The sequence below is a fragment of the Oreochromis aureus genome, linkage group 13 (assembly GCF_013358895.1).
Source record: "Oreochromis aureus strain Israel breed Guangdong linkage group 13, ZZ_aureus, whole genome shotgun sequence".
NCBI classification, from domain to species: domain Eukaryota; kingdom Metazoa; phylum Chordata; class Actinopteri; order Cichliformes; family Cichlidae; genus Oreochromis; species Oreochromis aureus.
The window spans coordinates 10,140,893-10,157,100 of record NC_052954.1 but is presented as its reverse complement, the minus strand read 5'-3'; the positions used below and the strand labels follow the sequence as shown (position 1 = coordinate 10,157,100).

The 16,208-nt window shown below is 41.1% G+C and overlaps 2 protein-coding genes and 1 long non-coding RNA gene across 11 annotated transcripts in view; 2 read left to right on the top strand and 1 right to left on the bottom strand.

Annotated features, from left to right (window-relative positions):
• The window catches only part of lrrfip2 (leucine rich repeat (in FLII) interacting protein 2), a 19,565-nt gene extending 14,392 nt beyond the window's left edge, over positions 1-5,173 (top strand). For 5 of the 8 annotated variants that reach the window (XM_039622203.1, XM_039622202.1, XM_039622201.1 and 2 more), the window contains 8 exons: positions 68-139; positions 972-1,142; positions 1,231-1,323; positions 3,400-3,532; positions 3,660-3,830; positions 3,927-4,006; positions 4,141-4,245; positions 4,335-5,173. In XM_039622203.1, the coding sequence (XP_039478137.1) occupies positions 68-139; positions 972-1,142; positions 1,231-1,323; positions 3,400-3,532; positions 3,660-3,830; positions 3,927-4,006; positions 4,141-4,245; positions 4,335-4,445 (936 nt within the window). In that variant the 3' untranslated portion in view covers positions 4,446-5,173. Of the gene's footprint in view, positions 1-67; positions 140-971; positions 1,143-1,230; positions 1,324-1,690; positions 1,784-2,480; positions 2,583-3,399; positions 3,533-3,659; positions 3,831-3,926; positions 4,007-4,140; positions 4,246-4,334 lie in introns of all 8 variants that reach the window. The other 3 variants (XM_031737673.2, XM_031737675.2, XM_031737676.2) reach the window with 2 other exon arrangements.
• Positions 1,778-16,208, bottom strand: mlh1 (mutL homolog 1, colon cancer, nonpolyposis type 2 (E. coli)). Of its 2 annotated transcripts, XM_039622200.1 has the most exons (20): positions 15,739-16,208; positions 15,420-15,510; positions 14,578-14,676; positions 14,420-14,493; positions 14,250-14,322; positions 14,078-14,169; positions 13,959-14,001; positions 13,761-13,849; positions 13,551-13,663; positions 13,364-13,457; positions 11,226-11,379; positions 10,600-10,937; positions 8,929-9,071; positions 8,485-8,593; positions 8,313-8,376; positions 8,076-8,240; positions 7,880-7,972; positions 7,697-7,807; positions 7,461-7,609; positions 1,778-2,483 (listed from the first exon to the last, which is right to left on the bottom strand). In XM_039622200.1, exons 1-20 carry the CDS (start codon positions 15,843-15,845, stop codon positions 2,465-2,467), a joined length of 2,220 nt encoding a protein of 739 aa, XP_039478134.1. In that variant the 5' UTR covers positions 15,846-16,208; the 3' UTR covers positions 1,778-2,464. The 2 variants fall into 2 exon arrangements, with proteins under 2 accessions (XP_039478134.1, XP_031593507.1); XM_031737647.2 differs by lacking the exon at positions 1,778-2,483 and having other exon boundaries at positions 7,357-7,609; positions 15,739-16,207.
• Positions 9,078-13,342, top strand: LOC120443455. Its single transcript, XR_005615437.1, has 3 exons — positions 9,078-9,304; positions 12,867-12,906; positions 13,042-13,342. It is a non-coding gene; the product is annotated as an uncharacterized LOC120443455 (long non-coding RNA).

Here is a 16,208-nt window from a genome sequence, read left to right as displayed (position 1 = left end):
CTTTTATACTCCCCAACCTCTCTGATGCCCCAGTTCACCCCAACCATTCCCTCCATCTGCTCTACAGGATATCTATGAACTAAAGGACCAGATTCAGGATGTAGAAGGGCGGTACATGCAAGGGCTTAAAGAGCTGAAGGTAGAGGGGCTTGAGCTCACAGCATGTCTTCTCTTGTCCTCTGGGAGCAGCATGACTTCACTAACTCACACTGCCTCCCCACTCACACCCCTGTTGAAGTCTGTCCTGTAGCTCCTAACACCACAGCTGTTTCTTTGCCTGCTACCAGTCAGAATTGCACAATGACCCTTTATTTCTGCATGGTCTTCTCCCTCTTCCTGTTTTGATCTTAAATGAAGACACTCCCTCAGTTAGCGCTGGTTTTCAAAGTCTTAAGAAGAAGAGTAAAAGCTCCACCTGCTGACAGATCAGTCGTGCTTTCAAATTATTTCTTCCACCCAGGCTTTCTTTGGCACAGGGTTGAATGGCCCTCTGGCTCACTGACTTTCACAGCAACTTCCTGTCCTCTAAGGAAGGAAACTGTTTGTTTTTATTGATAAGAGTAGTTTACTAACAATCTTGTGTTTTTCATAGTTGGATACAACTGGTGCACTTTTAACTGGTTTTCTGCTTTCTGGTGCACTCATAGTTTTTTCAGAGACCCTGCCTTATTTCACTGCTGAAAGTGGTTGAAGGCATTTTTATTATTGTGTGATCATTTTCACCATTTGTGCATTACATAGTCCCAAATGACATATTCAGTATTTTTAATAGCATTTTTGTATTTTAAATAATATCTTTTTATTAATCTGAAATTTTAACATGTGTAGCATGTTTGGCCATTTCATGTTTGATGTGTTACAAAAGCTGTTCTTATTACCAGAGAACGCACCTGTTGCATGTAGGTGAACTGTGCAATTTAAAAAAAAAAAAAAAAAATTTTCAGTATTAATATGTTGCAAACCTTTATCAGGAGTCACTCACAGAGGTAGAGGAGAAGTACAAGAAAGCCATGGTATCGAATGCACAGCTGGACAACGACAAAGCCAACCTCATCTATCAAGTGGACACACTCAAGGATGTCATAGAGGAGATGGAGGAGCAAATGTCAGAGATGAAGAGGGAGCTGGAAGAAAAGTCAAAGGTAATAAATCTCCTATGTGGTAACCTGTAACATTACAAACTCTTTTTACAGAAGAGCTGTGGCTAAAACGTTCTGTCTCTGCTTTCAGGATCTAGAAAGACAAAAACACACATGTACAGTTCTCCAACATAAACAAGAAGAACTGAAAGAGGGAATCCGCCAGAGAGATGAGCTTATAGAGGTATTGTTGACCCTTAAACTTTTTTTTTTTTTCAGCCTAGTGTTGATGTGTCTGTACTGGCTGCAGAAGATGTTCGGAAACTACTGCGCTAGCTTGACAAGGACTGATTGGCACTGGCCCGCCTCTACCATAGATCCTGTCTATTGCTCTGACAGTTCTTCTCATTCCATATATCAATCATTCATTTCTATATCTATTCCTATTCCAGCTATATCTGCTCTAATTAGTGTCTTTTCACACTGTTTCACCAGTGTCTGTCTTTTTGTCTGTATACATGTGCATTTTCACTTCTTTGTTCCATTCAGTTTTTCCTGTTTTGTTCCTGTCCTGTGTTGTGTCCTCTTGTTGTTGCTCAACACCACTCCAGGAGAGCCAGAAAATGCAGACTAAGTTAGATGCCCTCACCAGAGAGGTGTTTGACCTGCAGGAAACGATAAACTGGAAGGACAAAAAGATTGCGGTAGGAGGTCCCATGCCAGTGCTCTGACAGAACATGAGAGGCAATCGATGGCTGTGGGGTTTTTTGTTTTTTGCTCCCTTCTCCGCTCCAGCTCTTTTGCCTCTCATGCTGTCTCTGCATGATGGAGACCCTTAGGCATTAGCACATAACAGAACCCATTCACATACGGTTTGGATTTTTGCATGTCAGAATAACAGATTTCAGTTTGATTGTGCAGCCTCAGCTAACAATAACAGTGTACTGGCACGGCGTTAAACCTGCTGTGGTCAACATTTCTGGAAGGATGGTCATGTGAACTCTAAGAGACATTTAAGTCCATAAATTGCAGCATGAGATGCATGTTCCATCTGTGAATCGGTCAATTTGTTAATGTAGTCAGCATCGTGGTATTTATTTCATAGCATCGTGTTAATGTACAGTTTTTTGTGAGAATCAGAAGCAGTGCCCCTTCAAACCCCCTGTGCTCTACCTTTCCTTTTAATCTTTCCCTTTAACCCTCAAAGCTCGTCACCTTGTCCTTCTCTGCTAGTGTGCTGTTTGTTATTACGTCCCTCTTGTTTGTTTGATATGCACAGTGCATGTTTGTGCATGGTACCTGTCTTGTTCCAGCATGTGTGGCATTGCATGTCTATCCAAAGTCTATCCAACTTCTCTGCCTCTTCTCCTCTCTCTTGTCTTCTCTCATCCATGTGGCCAGGCCCTAGAGAGGCAGAAAGAGTACTTTGATTGCATTAGGAATGAAAGAGATGAGCTCAGAGATGAGCTCGCTGACATCAAGGGGAAATCCAAAGCAGGAGAGGTAGGTCAACCGAATGCCAGAAAAAATAAAGGTTACAGGAAAGAGTTGCTGGCCAAAAGATTTTTGTTGTTGTTTTTTTTGTTCTTCTTGGAACTAAGCCTGCTGTTTTGTTGTTATACATTTTACTTCCGCTGCTTTGTTTTTCTTTCCGCTTTCTTTGCTGTTTCACTTTTTTAATTAGTTGTTTTTTTTGGTTTTTTCCCCTGCTTCCTACTTGTGCATAACTTTTGGTAACTGCTGAATTTGTTCTTGACCATGACTATGTTTCATTAATTAAAATTCCTAATGTATGCAAACATTATCACTGTAGTACTTGGATCTCAACATTGTAACTTTCCTGAATGGTAAAAAAAAAAACAGTCAATAACGGCAATGTGAGTTCAGATGATGAGAATGCACACTGCTAGGACGTGTTGTTGTAACAGTACAATAGAATTAACTGGAGTCATGTTTCTTTACCCACTGCCAGATAGGGTGACGTTATCTGAAATCAAATTTTGCAATAATATTAAAGTGTTTTGCAAAACCTGTCAGAACACAAGCAGAACATTGTTTGAATCCATCATTATTCTCATCAAGCAGTTGTTGTTTCAGTCCAGTTTGTGCTTTCAGGCTTGGATTAGTGCAGCCTGTGCAGTGTCAGGGTGTATAACATTGGAATGAATGTCTCGATCCACACGTTTAAACATCTACAAATCACAAACTGTTACATCCGGGAACCACAGCACTCACTGTGAGGGATGGTATCCTATAAAAAGAAAGTATAATAGAACAAGGCTTCAGCTAGCTTTTTTTTTTTTTTTTTTCTTAACTACAGCAACATGGGCTGGTCATCATCCCAGATGGTACACCAAACGGAGATGTCAACCATGAGTCTCCGTCCTCAGGGATCACTTTGGTCTCCCAGGAGGCCGCCCAGGTGCTGGAGTCTGCAGGAGAGGGTCCACTGGGTGAGTTAGACCACCTGTTGCGTATATAGTGGGAATGTTTACAGCAAGCTAGGCATTTCAACAATTTTTCCTTGGAAAAGACTAAAGTTCTCTGCTTGATTACATGTACTCTCCTTGTGTTTTGTAGATGTCAGGCTACGGAAGTTGGCAGAGGAGAAGGACGAACTTTTGGCTCAGATCAGGAAACTGAAGAATCAGCTGGAGGAGGAGAAACAGAAACACTCAAAGGTGGACAATTCGTACACAGATGGGGAGAGGATGGAAAACGGTACAGACCTGCACTTTATTGAAATGCAGAGTAAGTTGACCTCGCTACCTGACCTACACAACACCTAAACCGCAACCACCCTTTTTTTTTTTCTTGGTTTTAACGTTGAAACTCTGCTCTCTGTAGGAGATGCCAACAGACAGATTAGTGAATACAAATTCAAGCTTTCAAAAGCAGAACAGGAAATGGGTACAATGGAACAAAATGTAAGTGAAACATTTTGCAGAAACCTCAGTAAAAAAGTATTGTGGCTAAAATAGGAAACTAATCCGTTCCGGGTTTTTGTTTGTTTGTTTGTTTGTTTGTTTGTTTGTTTGTTTGTTTGTTTTTTCTCCCCCAGATTAACAGACTTGAAGGGCAAGTGTCCCGGTACAAGGCAGCGGCAGATAATGCAGAGAAAGTCGAGGACGAACTTAAAGCAGAAAAACGTAAACTTCAAAGAGAGGTAACAACACTTAAATCAGTTTTAGCCCGGAGCACAAAACCTGATCTGGCAGAATGTTGACCGTGTTATCTCCCTCTGCTCCCCCACAGCTGCGCACAGCTTTAGATAAGATGGAGGAGATGGAGATGACCAACAACCATCTAGTAAAGCGCCTTGAGAAGATGAAGGCCAACAGGAATGCCCTTCTGTCACAGCAATGAGGCAAGGCAGCGTCACCACAGAAGCCCTTAAATCCGCACCTCAGACCTCTGACTGCCATATTGCGACTGGAGCACATTTCCATTTTCAGCTGTAACACTTTGAGATTTGTAGCTAACCAAAAACACTTAAAACCTGTAGCACAGGCAAACGAACTGAACTGTTTTCTTGTTTTTTCTAAATCAGAGACATTGGTTTTGTGTGGGAATGAACTCAGAAATACGACTAATAAAACTACACAAGTTGCTGGGAGATACATCTGAGGACATTTCTCTACTCACTACTTAAAATTTCAGAGCTTTATACTACATCATGTTATCCATGAGATTTATTTCCCTCTGACTGGGTGCTTGACTGTACCTTTTGTTTTGTTTTGTTGTGTTTTTTTTTTTGTTTTGTTTTGTTTTTTGTTCCATAAGTTGCATGAATGAGTATAATGATGCTTTTTAAACAATTCAACCCTGATGGCTGCTCCAGCCCCGCACCTTCCTGACTTCCTCTCACACAGTGAAGTGCCTTTTCACACCAGGAGATTGGGGGTCTGCACCGCTTAATAAAACAATAATTGTTTTAACAGGTACATGTATTTAAAAAGGAAAAAAGTACAAAAATAAAGGTGCAGTTATTATTTGAATATATATATATAAAACCAACTGTGTCTGCTGCGGTTTCTTTGAAATTTTTCAAATATTTAAAAGATTTCTTGAAAATAAATGTGTCATTTACAGAACTGTGGATTTGATTTTTTTTTTTTTATTTGTATGTAGGACAATCGACCCTACATTAATTCTACATAGATCTTAAGGCACTTTACATGTTAGGTACAACAGTTAACTGCATGTGAACACAGTAATCTAATCAGCCAGTCACATGACTGCAGTTCAGTTCATTGAGGCATGAAGACTTGGTCAAGTTCAAACAAAGCAATAGAATGGAGACAAAAGATGGTTTTGTGGTTCATCATGCCAGCCAGGTTGCTCCAAGTATTTCATAAACTGCTGATCTACTGGGATCTCCCACACAACCTTTGTAGGGATCACCGAGAGGGGTCCAAATCTCTGGGTGAAAATGCCTTGCTGATGCCAGTGGTCAGAGGAAGAATGGTCAGACTGCTTAAAGCTGATATAACAATAACCCAGCCACTCGTCACAACCGTTTTCTTCTGCAACAACATGTTGAACCTTAAAGCGGATGGGTTACAGCAGCAGACGATCACACTGGATGCCACTCATTTTAGTTAAGAACAGGAAACTGAGACTAAAGAAAAGAAATGCCCCCTGGGCTGATTTCTGCTGCGACATTTGTATGGTAGGATCACTGTGTGATGCTGTCACATCAGCATGAATCAAAAACTGCTGAATGTTTCCAGCACTGTTTTGAATCCATGCCATGGAGAATTAATACAGTGCTGAAGGCAAAAGGGTGTCCAACCTGGTACTAGCAAGGTGCTCCTACAAAGACCCTGCAACTATTCACTCTGAGCAAGCACTTGATAACGACAGGCAGATAAAACTCACTTCTAACCAGATTCAGGGAACGTAGTGTCAACTATGAGCTAAACCAAAGAGTGAAGTTTTAAGTTCTGTCTCTTGAACCTAAACTAAAAGCTGGTTTGACAGGAGAGGGGTCTGATGGCTGATGACTTGAAACTTTTGGATGCTCTAAGAAGACGTAAGCCGTCACTCTGAGACTGACTGGCTCTATTGAGAATTTCTCATTCAATGTAAAGAGAAATAAAATTATGAATTTAACAGGGAGCCAGTAAAGAGAAACCAAGTAGTGTTGTTTTTTATTATCCAAGCAGTCTTCATTTGATTCTAATACTGAACAGAAGCCCAATATTTTATCAGGGGCCAAACAAGGACAATGCTGGTTTAACCACATACGCCGGATACTCAATGATCAACCCAACCATTATAGCGCCATCTTATGGTCAAATTGATACAAGCTGGCATCCTGAAAGATGATTTTAAACCAAGTGGATTTTAAAAACCTCAAATGAAGCCCATCATTATGGCCCTTTAGTGATTCTTTTATGAGCTAAAAATACTTCAATGGCTTAAAGCTAAAGATTCATGCTAACATCTGGTGTCCTGTCATTCCCACTGCCCTCAAAGTGAAGGCTACAAAAAAACCACAGAGCAAACCTACAAATTTTGTGGACCATTTTTATTAAATATTATCTGCTTTTCTTGTGTTGTTTCCAGTCAAACTTTCTTTCCCATGAATGTCTTTTAACACGTTAATCCCACTGCTAAGCAATACATGAAAGGGGCTGTCAGAATTCTTCACTTCAGGTTGTGTTACTGTGATGCGCGAGTGAAGAATTGAAGTTATACTGATTTTGGAATCTTAAAAAGTGGAGCACATCTTTTAGATTTGTGCTTCTCTATGCATAGAGTGAGGAGAGTCTACACCAATTTCCACTTTTGAAACTCTGAAATCAAAAGATGTATTTAAAGTATAGAATTTAATTTGTCCCTGTTTGGAATCACTAGAATAACTCAGGTTCGCTCTTTCTGTTTTTAAAACGAAACAGAGTAAATCAGGTAAGTACAGTTCACTCACTTTTCTGGTCTTCTGCAGGTGTTAAACTAGTTACTGTCCCTGAGGTGTTGATGGAAACACTAGCGGAGCTGCTTTAACTTCCTTCACGCAGAGTGCTGACACAGCTTCGACTGACAGGTGGAATGCATAAGTAATAAAAGTCGAGCTCATTTGCTGGCACGTTTTCGGGTTTCGTTATGGGACTTGCGACCCACTTCTATTTTCCTGGCTTCATGCCCCAAGTCTTACTGTTAGGAAACCATGTGGAGCCTTGGCACTTTTCAGTAAGCCGTTCAGAAAGAGGGTTTCCTGTGACAGAGACCCTTTTATAACAGAGTTTTTACTCATAAAGACAGACATGTGAAGTCTTGTTTTCTATAAAGTATTTATTTACAGTATGTGTTATTTAAAAAGAAAAAGAGCAGCTTATATGGTTGATTTTTTTCAGTCATGATGAGCAGTTTCAGCACCTCTCAAACACTTTGTAGAGATCGGGTAAGTTGGCGATCTGCAGCACGGTGCCATCCTCGCTGAAGCTCTTCGGAGGACTGAAGAGGGTTCGGAAAGCTTTGAAGATGAGGTGTTCGACTTTCCACCGCCAAGAGTTCACCTCAGTGCCCTGAAACGAGCGAGCGTTACACCTCACATGAGTCACAATAAGGTCCATAATTGGCTACACAATTTCTGCAAAGTTCAGTATTCCCACCTGCTCCTCTCCTGGCTCGGCCTCCAGGATGTACTGCTTCCTGATGGAGTAGAACATGCTGCACTCTTTGCTGAAGTCTCTGAAACAGTCCTTTTCACCGTCCCAGTTCACCTGCACGACATCGGTCTTCAGTTTGTGTTTCCAGAATTGTAGCTTACATGGAGATGCTATGATCTAGCTTACCTCAGTGGCCAGGCGCAGGATGAACATGGGGAGACCCTCCATGACTGGAGTGTAGTTGTCGAGGAGCAGCGGGAGTCCTAGTAGGTTTCCTTCCTGTTGTGGATGTGTTTTGGGTTTGGTTTCTTTGTTGGTTACAACATGAGTTCAAACAATGTTGAAATGCAAGCAGAAATTATCTAAAGAGAATATTTCTCACCTGGTCTATCTCCATGGAGAAGTAGTCCTCCAACATCTCTGCTTTCTTTTTTAGGAAGTCCACTATGTACTGAGCCAGGCCTTCTTTGGGACCGTCCTCTTCAGTCCAGCCGCTCTCCTCCGACTCCAAAGCCAACATGGCCAAATCATAAAGAGGTGCTGGGGTCTGAAAACACATTATCCACCATTAGGATCCCCACAGTGTTTTCTAATCACTGACGTTGTACACTTTACTTACAGACAGTCTGAGTACACCGAAATTTCCAAAGTCATAAATGAGTATTTGGTAGAAAAGCTCCTGGCTGTAAGAGAAACACATTATGAGACATAAAGCAGCAGCACCAGCTTGAAAGAGCAGAGCTGAACAGGCAGTGTGAGAGTTGTTTTTTCCCTTTTTTCATGGTTCTCACCTGAGTTTGGTGGTGTTGAGCAGGTAGAGCTTAGTATGATGTTGCACCAGAGACCACTGAGGATTGACGCAGCCCACAAACGAGTGGTTCTGCACCATTTCTTGAAGACCTGGAGAGAACGTGCATGAATAAAACACGTTTGACTTTGTTTTGTTATATAAATCACAAAAACTGCTCTTAAAGTTCATCAATAAAGGGTTTATTTGAGATATGCTGAGAGGTCAAATGAATCATTACGAGAGCATGATGTAGCAGCAGAAGAGGTTGCGTAAAGCTGGTTATGAAAAACGACCTGGGCCCCGAAGCAGGAAGTCAAATCAGTGGAAAATTTTAGAGAGTCAAAGAGGTTCTTATGTAAGACTGCTCAGAGCCGAGATGGAGATTCCCCACATCTGATTTGGCGCTAGTGCTCAGAGGTACAGGGCAGGTTTTGTGACGCCACACCTTTATGCGTGTTCTCTGTGATCTCAGCTCTCAGGTCTTTGATGCTGGTCAGTTTGATCGCTCGTCTCTTGGGCGTGGCTGCGGCCGTCAAGTCCTCGCCTTCTTCCTGCTCTTTCTCTTTCTGCTCTGTCCTCTGTCGCTTCCTGTCTCACAATAACACACACAGACTCAATCACACCAGGTTACAGTAAAAATGCTGTGGGACTCAACAGGATGTGGCAGTGATCATACATGATAACACACATTTAGTTGCAGATATTTGTTGTCTTAAAAATATAAAGTCTACATGTACTCCAAGTTTGGACTGGATGACTTTCTTTGTTGGCCACTTGGGGGCAGAAGAAACCAACAGTATTCATCTGGAGTCATGTTTCTGGTAAGTTAACTCCAATATTTATCCTTTCTTTATCTACTTCTACAACAAGGAGGAATATGTGGCTCTGAAGCTGCCAGATGTTTGACTTTTCTTGTCTGATTTGTCACAGCTGTTTTGTGCTGCGTAGGTGACTCACTTTAAATTTTGCCTGAAACTCTTTAATCACCCTTTACAGCTCAGGAATCTATCTGTGAAGGATCTTTAGTGTTGTTGTTCTAACAACTGTCTCGCCAACAACTGTTATTCAATCTCACCACTAGATGTCAGTAGGTTACAGTCAACTGAATTCTGTTTTCTTACAGTTGCTGCTGTAGGACAAACATCTCTGGCCGCTCATCTGTAGTGAGTGTGACTGTCACTCCACCGTTTACCTCAGCCCTCAATATGTGTCCACGTCTGTTTACTCTGGTGGTGGCTGTAAAACTTTGTGAAAGGAGTCTGATACCAGTTGATGAGTCAGTGAAAATCACTCCTGTGTAATCACAGCGGTAATGAGCTGAGTTTTTGAGGATATCCTGAACTTCTCTGTTGATAAGCACTGCTCTTTTTTCAGCTGTTAGCTGTTGTTAGCTGGCGCTTAAAGTGAAACTTTCTTTAAAGTGGATCTAAAATCGTTGCACTCTTACAGGTAGTGAATAAATACAAGTTTAACCAAATAGTTTATCAGAGGGAAAGTGTGATTCTTAGGATACTCGAGCCTGCTGGTATACTATTACCTTATGTATGTATGGCCAATCTTTAGCCACATACATAAACACATGTCCATCTCAGCCACTGTATTCAGTATGGCAGGGCAACATGGCAGCTTTCACAAACCATCGCCTGCTCCTATGTATTTAATTCTATTTCTGTATTAATTGCAATTTAATGAGAACGCAACACTTTGTTGGAAGACGTATTGATACACTCCTCAATGCATATTTAAGAGCACAGCGTTCTTTTGTTCAGTTAAATAACCTTAAAAAATGACATACTGAAACTTTAAATGCCAGTGTTAGTTAAACACAACACTGCTTTTGTTACTGATTGGCCCTAAGGGTGATGTCTCATCAGCGAGGGCTGATCCATGTTTACTTTTACATTCTTCTTTCTGCTCTCTTACACAACTCATTTGCTGCGGGTCAATGTTCAGATTTGCTCACAGTGCAGGATCAATCGTACATTAGACTTGTCCTGATCTAACTTGCAGAAATTCTGATAGGATTACACCTAAAGTTACTCCCTGACTGAGTCTTTAATCCCTGCTGACTCACACAATCTAATGCTGCTACTGCTACTGCACACATGTCATTCACCTCTGATTATCAAGAGCACCGACGCTGCCTTGTTCCTCGCCCTTTGGCACCTCTGCTTCCTGTTCAGCCACCGCCTCCAGCATGTCTGAGTCATCTACATCGTCCATCTCTATGCTGTCCGGCTGGATGGCTTTGATTGCTGTCTGCCCACTGCTGGGACCAGCAGGCTCGGGATCAGGGAGCGGCTTTTCTTTTGGTTGGAGGAAGGCATCTAGCTTCTGTGAGCGACAGTCGGTCCTCACCATCTGATGTGCGTAGACTCGCTCGCTAGACTCCGATGTAGTGCTGGAGGCCTTAACCTCGGTGTTACCTGAGACTGACAGTCCCGGCAACAACGTCTACACAAAGACAGAGATGGGCACAGACTGTAAATGACCTGGTGGTAACTTTCACAGCTGAAAGATGAAGCCGGGGCAAAACCCTTTCATTCAGATGTTGTCACTTGTGGTTGCAACAAAACAAAGATGGTGACAGGAACGCTAAAACCGAGCTTTAAAAGAAATGCGACTGCATCCATCTTTTATCTACAGTCTGCCGTAAACACATGTGATGGTGCACAATATGTCAGATAATATTGACGTGAAACAGTGGGGGCACAGTAAGAAAGAGACCTTGTCACTTCATACCTGAGTGAAATATGTACGTGAGGAGTTGGAGCCCAGGAGTTTGCTCTCGATGTGCTTCTGAACGCTCTCGATGACACTGTCCTCATGCAGGAAGTGCACCTCATGTTTAGTTGGATGAACATTGACATCCACATTCTGAGGAGCGATTTCTAAGCTGTGAAAGTTAGAAAGCAACAGTGATTTAAGGTTTTAACTCAAGTAACGGCATTAAAAGAGTCCTAAATATGATTCAGATATATCAGTAACAAGCAATAGGTGGTCTTTCTTGATGCAGAGAAGGCCTTTGACCAAGCTGAACAATTTGGTTTAGGTCATAATTTCATTAACTCCTTTAAGGTTCTTTTTAATGGCCCTATGGCAACTGTTACAGCTAATGTGGTTAGGTCTAAAAACTCTTAAGAGAGGAAGTCCCCTCTCGCTACTGTTATTCAGTCTGGCTATAGAGTTGTTAACTGATACAAAAAGATGTGACCCTGCAGTCTGTGGGATTGTAATCGGTCAGGAATTTCATAAGATTACTTTATATGCTGATGATGTTTTATTATTCTTGTCTAACCCTACAAAATCAGTAAATCGTCTGATAGAAATGATACATTTATTTAGCACCTTTTCCAGTAATGAAATGAATTTCTCCAAATCTGAGGCTATGTCCTTAAGGAGTCAGCAACAGACACCCAGATCTTTTACTTCCTCCCCTTTGAAATGGTCTCTGATGGGTTTTGTCTACTTGGGTATATTTACAACATCCCAGTTTGATCAGATGTTTAAAGCTTATTTATTCAATAAGACTAAGCAAGATCTTGAACTTTACAACTCACTCCCTATGTCCTGGTTACACAGGGTCTCACTTCTTCAGATCAACGTTCTCCCACATCTGCTCTATCCAGTGAGGATGATTCAAATAAAATATATATATATCTATAAATGAAAGTTTCATCTGGTCCAAAAGATGGGCTCTCATAAAGAAGTCAACTTTGCAGCTTCACAGAATTTAGAAAATATCAACTGAGTGCTCTTTTAGAATATTTAACCAGATACATAAGGCGTCTTCTTCAATTTAGCTTTATATTGAATCTTCAGTGTCTAAGCACCCTCCTTCAAACCTAACTGTTATGAAGAATATGAAAACTGTAAAAGATTGGTGTAGGAACCCAATCACAATAAAAACACTCAAGGACTGGAGGGAAGTGCAATGCATTGCAGTGAGAACTGAAATAACATCCATCTTCCCCAACTGTTACCAATCTGGATTTCTTACCAGGTCATTTAAACAATGGACTGTGAGGTTTTTCTTTTAGAGACCAACTGGAGAATGTGGTCCTACTGACCTTTAATCAAATAGAGCAAGAATGTAAGATAGGAACAACCTCTTGCATTACTTTCAGATAAGAGACTATGTCAATAACAAAACCGGTCTGCTAAACAATGTCAAGGTCTCTGACACTGAAATTTTCTACAAGGAGTAATGTTTCGGTTAGCATGTTGTACAAAATTGTGAGGGGGTACTCTGGGACCAGGGCAGCTGAGACAGACCTTCTGTATGTCCTCAAACAGGACATTTAGAAAAATGTGAGAAAAATAACAATTTGCAATCTAATGCATTACACCTTAAATTCTGAACAGAACTTTTCTTTCACACAGCCCCTTTCAAACTTCAAGGCTGGCACTTCACTTTAATGTTGTAAGTATAAAATAAACTGTCTTACACACATTTCAGGTCTCTGTGAATTGCAGAAAATTGAATTGAAACTGAGCTAAACCTGCTGTCTCGTCTCCTTGATCTCCCAAATATTTACATCTGTCTTTTCTGTGGCAGGAAAAAAATGTACTACTTAAGTGGATTTCTCATCAAACTCACCCAATCACCAGGCAGCACTGGATAATACAGGAACACACCCTTCATTATGTGCCTGGTCCATTTTTAACAGGTTTTTAACAACTTTTGCATAAAACTTCGAGCGATGGTCAAGATGTGATAACTGAGTTACAAGGACAGATGAATGTCAAAAAGATGCGTGTCTTCCCCCTGCTGAGCCTAACTATTATTGTTGTTATTAATATATGTACGACTTAAAAAAGCAAACAAACACATGCACACACACACACACACACAAAACCACACAGGTAAAGTACATTACCTCAAGTAAAGGAACGGGTGTGTGTTCTTAGGGAGATATGCAGCATAAACTGTCTCAATCGCTTTCTTCAAAGCGCTCGACTCCACCAGACGATCTGAGACATCGCAGAAGACAGCTTCATTTAACAGAATGTTACCAAGATTAAATGCTAACTGCTGTGTTTCCAGTAAGTTTCTGTGGTACGTACGGTTTATGAACAGGATCAAAATGCATTTCTTGACTGAATAGTTTGCGTTGGAGATGTAGCCTTTCATCTTATATGCGAGCTTCTGATCTTCACAGGCAACTTCGATCAGCTCCCTGGGAACATACCACAGAGCCGGTCATGCAATCAGCGCAGAGGTGAGAAGAGGTTGCATTAAAAGCAGCGCTCATCACAGCAGATTTGCCGGAATACCTGCTGACTGCGTTGCCAAAAATTCCTCGAATATTATCCACTACAGACGCATTGGGAAGAGTCCTTACATCTGCCACGGTCTCTCCTTGCTGGAAAGAGGAGTCACAAAAACAGACAGCAAATAGTTTATTTGAAGAAAACTGCTTTGCGTGCTTGAGGGAGGCATTTAATTTAAATGAAAAATAAAGCACATCTTACCTTTTTGACAGAGAAGCTTTTTCCTGAGTTGTGTATGGCGTACCTGCAGAGTAAGACAATGTTAACAAGTTGAAGCAAATTCACCAGGAATCATGAGACACGAGGAATAAAAGACACACCTGCCGACCACTTCTACAATCCTGGAGTACTCATCGCTCGGGCTCTTTAGAGCTTTTCTCCTAGTGGAGACGTTATAGAAAAGATCCTCCACCTGCAGTCAACAAGAAGAGCAGCTTCTCAGCATCCATAAATTGTATTTTATAGAACAGCTCATCTGCAAGGAGAACTCACAAGGATCTGCGTTCCCTGGTTGCCAGCACATGGTTTGGGAGGGCCTTTTAGTTTGCCATCGCTGTAGTTGGCTCTGCAAGAGAACACAACCAATTTATGAGAGAGCTGATGTCCTAGTTGTTTTGTAGCCTTTAGTAAGGCTTTAGAGCAGATAAGGAATGCAACAGTACCTGTAAGCGCACTTTGCATCAGCTGTCTTTGTGGTTATGGTCACATGGGCAACGTGGCTTATGCTAGCAAGAGCCTGCAGACAAGAACAAACACAATAAATGTACAATAAAGCAGAACAAATAAATACAGTGAAGACAGACAGAGGTGCACAGCTCACCTCTCCTCTGAATCCATAGGTTGCGATACTCGAAAGGTCCTCAAAAGTTTGGAGTTTGCTTGTGGTGAACCTCTCACAAACGATTTCCATGTCCTCCTTCTGCAGTTGTGAAAAAGTTTCACTTGGTTACACAGCATATTCTGAACAAACTACCATAACGTCACCAGCAGGGTCATTCTGAGGCAACCATTCATACTGACCCTTAAAATTTGAAGTTAAAGTGATTTTTGATCAAAGCCAAACAAAGAATTTTTCTTTTTCATAGGATAAATATGTCTGACCTAATATAAAACATCATTTAAAAGCTTAGGCACTCATTCAGTTTTAACTTCATGCATTCAGCTGTTATAGTCATATATCACTGTATGCTTGTTCCTCATTGTGGTGGGAAAACTGAAGCCTGTGACAAGTAATTATGAGTAAGTAATATGTAATTCTCTATCTGGTCAAAACTAAGATTTATACAATTTAACAATACATCGCCTTGGGTTGGAACATGAAAATCATGTCATTTTAATTACATTTTAATGAAAAATCGATCTTTTTTTAAAAAACTTATATTACTTCTCATTCTGTCATATTTAATCTTACCACAAATTACAGGGGAAGACATGAAAAAATGGCTGTAGTTACAAGAAAACAGCTCAAATATAAAATGTTCAAATGTGTTAACAAGTACACTTGAGTTAGTGTCTTCCGTCTTTCAGTTCAGGGAAAGACTTAGCACACTCAGTGACAGATGAAAACCAAAATAGCTTAACCCTGACTGAGTAATGATAAAGCAGAGGCCACCCAGCTAAAAGGGCGGGTCCTCCGCCCTGCTCCCCTCATGTGTCACCCACCCTGATGCCAGTGCCGTTGTCCTGAATTTGAAGAAGTTTCAGTCCGCCGTCCTTCACCGTCACCTGAATGCTTGTGGACTTTGCATCCAAACTGGAACAATTGTAGAACACAAAAGTGTAGTTACCACAGGGTCACACTGCACGCTAAGAGGAGACAGTTACAGGTCTGTTACTATGTTACACGTGATGTAAACAGTCACTCCTGCCATGTATGGCCACCTTTATTAATCCCGCTACTTGGACATTTTAAATCACTAGTCGTACAGTCGTACATTAGCTCACGTTATTGAAACTGCTCTTTATATAGCTGCTAATTTACCAGTTTTCAATCATTTCTTTGACGGCGTTGGCAGGACGCTGAATAACTTCTCCCGCAGCAATGCGGTTGACAACAGTCTCGTCGAGCCTCCGGATAACTCCCGCCATGTTTACAGAGCTGCTGACTTGTAGTTTGGTTAAAGTTAAAGGGCAGGCAGAATGTGCGAGTACGCAAACATATGGAATAAACGGTATTTATTTAAGCTAAAGTGCAGCATTACTGCTGTACACGAAACTGAGCACGCTTGTGACCAGAGAGGAAGCAAACAAACAGACCACTCACTCCGCCTGAAAATGTCAGAGTATATCAGAAGTTATAATGTCGGTCCCTCAAATACCTCAATAACCGTTATAATAAAGTTTTAAAACTATTAATCTTTTTTTTTAATAAACTATAATTGCGGAGAAAAAATTTAGACATCATTTTCAATTTATTTAGATAAAGGCATGCATCTTCCTAAAGACACGATC